Genomic DNA, 2,105 nt, shown 5'->3' with positions numbered 1-2,105 from the left:
AAACCTCTCCAAAAAAAGAAAAAAAAAAGTGTTCACTAAATATCAGGTCCTTTTTCTACAATGTCTCTACCCATCTTAACAAATAAATCTAGTTATAATATTTTGTTCCTTAGCTATCTACCCATCCTTCCATTTAAATGATCCTTATTTCAGAAGAACAAACACTTGCCAAATCTTTTTTTTTTTTCTTTTTGGCTATTGGGTGCATGCACTTGCCAGAGAGAGAGAGTGAGAGGGAGAGAGAGATAAGAAAAATGAGAAATCACTTTTGCAGCCATGCTGCAAACCCTTCTCCTCCAATCTCCTGTTACGATTTTTGGCACACATGCATATGCACTTGGTGTTCTTCAAGGTGCTGGTCCAGGACTCAAACTGCACAGTTGACCATGTGGGATCCAGAGCCTTAACCACCAGGCCACTTGCTGACCCACCTGCCAAATCTCTAATGTGGCAGAACCTCCCATACAAAAGAACTTATACACATATGGTTTGGTAGTAAAAGGATTCCTCTTGCAACATAAGCCCTTATCACAATAAAAGCACTTCTATGAAACTCAACTGCATCTTATTGTGCTATCAAAAAAGTCATGATACACTTTTTTTGCATATAAAAACAAGTCTTGACTTTCCTGATGACCTGATATATTCTCTTCATTTGTACATTTAAGAATAATAAAGTTTTCATTCAATAAAATCATTAAATGTAGTTACATGTCTAATTATAATTAACAGGCTAGAGTAAGAGAATGTTCCCATTCTACCAATGTTCCAAAAATACTGTTGTGTTGATCTGTTTCCAAAATAGAGTATAAAACAAATACTATAAAACAGGTCCTTTCTCTAATTTCTATCTATGTATCTATCCACTGTTCGTTAAATAAAAGAACACAATTAACTATTGGTTGCATTGTTGATAGGAACCAAATAAGTTCAACATATTTCACAGGAGACTACTGTACCATATTTGCAGAGATACATGCTAAATAGAAATGCTGGTGTGAATAATCAAGTACTTCCTTAGTACTATCTTCAATTACTAACTTAAGAAGAAGATTCAGTTAAATAAAAAAGGATAAGAAGCTTACAGAAGAAGTAGAATAAGAGATATGAGCTATTAGGATACATTGCCTATAAAGTAACATCTCAGCTTGAACAGGGAGTAGCAAATCCATAATTAACTTAATTCTCAGGGATCTAGAAGATAAAACTGCTTTTTTAACTTCTACATTTTGAGTTACACTTAGAAGTTCAATGGCTTGGTTTTCGCTGACCTTCTGTTTTCCCCAGCCCTCAGTCTTTTATCAAGATACTTATAATGCTTTTCAACTCTGCTCCCAGAGTTCCTGCTTTTCTTTTATTCACCTTCTTGTTTTTTCAAAGATATTAACTAAGGATACTGTGAGAATCAGATGGTCCAAAAAAAATAAAAAGTATTATTTTCTTGCTGTAGGGCATGTGCACTCACTGGAGAGACAGAGACAGACAGAGAGACAGAAAGGGAGAAATCACTCTCCAGGGGTATGGCCACGCCACAATCCTTTCTCCAGTCTCCTCTTGGAATTTTGAGCACACACACACATGCCTGGCATGAGTTTCAAGCCGCTGGGCCCAGGACTCAAACCATGGCTAACTACGTGGGAGTCCAGTAACGTAATCATTACACCATCTGCTGGTTCCTAGATAGCCAAAAACTTTACAACTCAAGTATTAAGTAAAATATCTGAAGAAAGCACAAGCATAGCATACCTGTATATGCCCACTTACAGATACTTAAGGGCTTACATTTCCATGCTGTTCCATCTCCTATTGCCCTCAAACTCTAGTTAGTGTGTTAGAAAAGCCTTAAAATAGTCTTCCAACCCTTATTATAACAATAAATTTGGATGCACAGTTTTTAATAAAGAAAATACTTATTTACTAAGTAAAAGGACTCTTAAAAAGAAAAAACTAAAGTACAGTGCATACCTTCCCTTCTTTCATGACGTCGATCATGAGATTGTGAAGTTCTTTCATGATCGTGTCTCCCTTTCTCTCGCATTGGAGAGCGATGTCTTGGAGGACTTTGTTTTCTCTGAGGAGAAGACAAAGAATGTGAAGGGTATGGA

The 2,105-nt window shown here is 36.4% G+C and overlaps 1 protein-coding gene across 1 annotated transcript in view; it reads right to left on the bottom strand.

Moving 5' to 3' along the window:
• ZC3H13 (zinc finger CCCH-type containing 13) overlaps positions 1–2,105 on the bottom strand; it is a gene marked incomplete in the record, with an annotated part of 76,736 nt that overhangs the window by 36,975 nt on the left and 37,656 nt on the right. The window contains 1 exon segment of the mRNA XM_027766301.1: positions 1,966–2,105. Coding sequence (XP_027622102.1) covers positions 1,966–2,105 — 140 coding nt within the window.

Source organism: Tupaia chinensis, unplaced genomic scaffold (assembly GCF_000334495.1).
Source record: "Tupaia chinensis unplaced genomic scaffold, TupChi_1.0 Scaffold142211_1, whole genome shotgun sequence".
NCBI lineage: Eukaryota > Metazoa > Chordata > Mammalia > Scandentia > Tupaiidae > Tupaia > Tupaia belangeri.
This window is presented reverse-complemented; position numbering and strand designations above follow the sequence as displayed.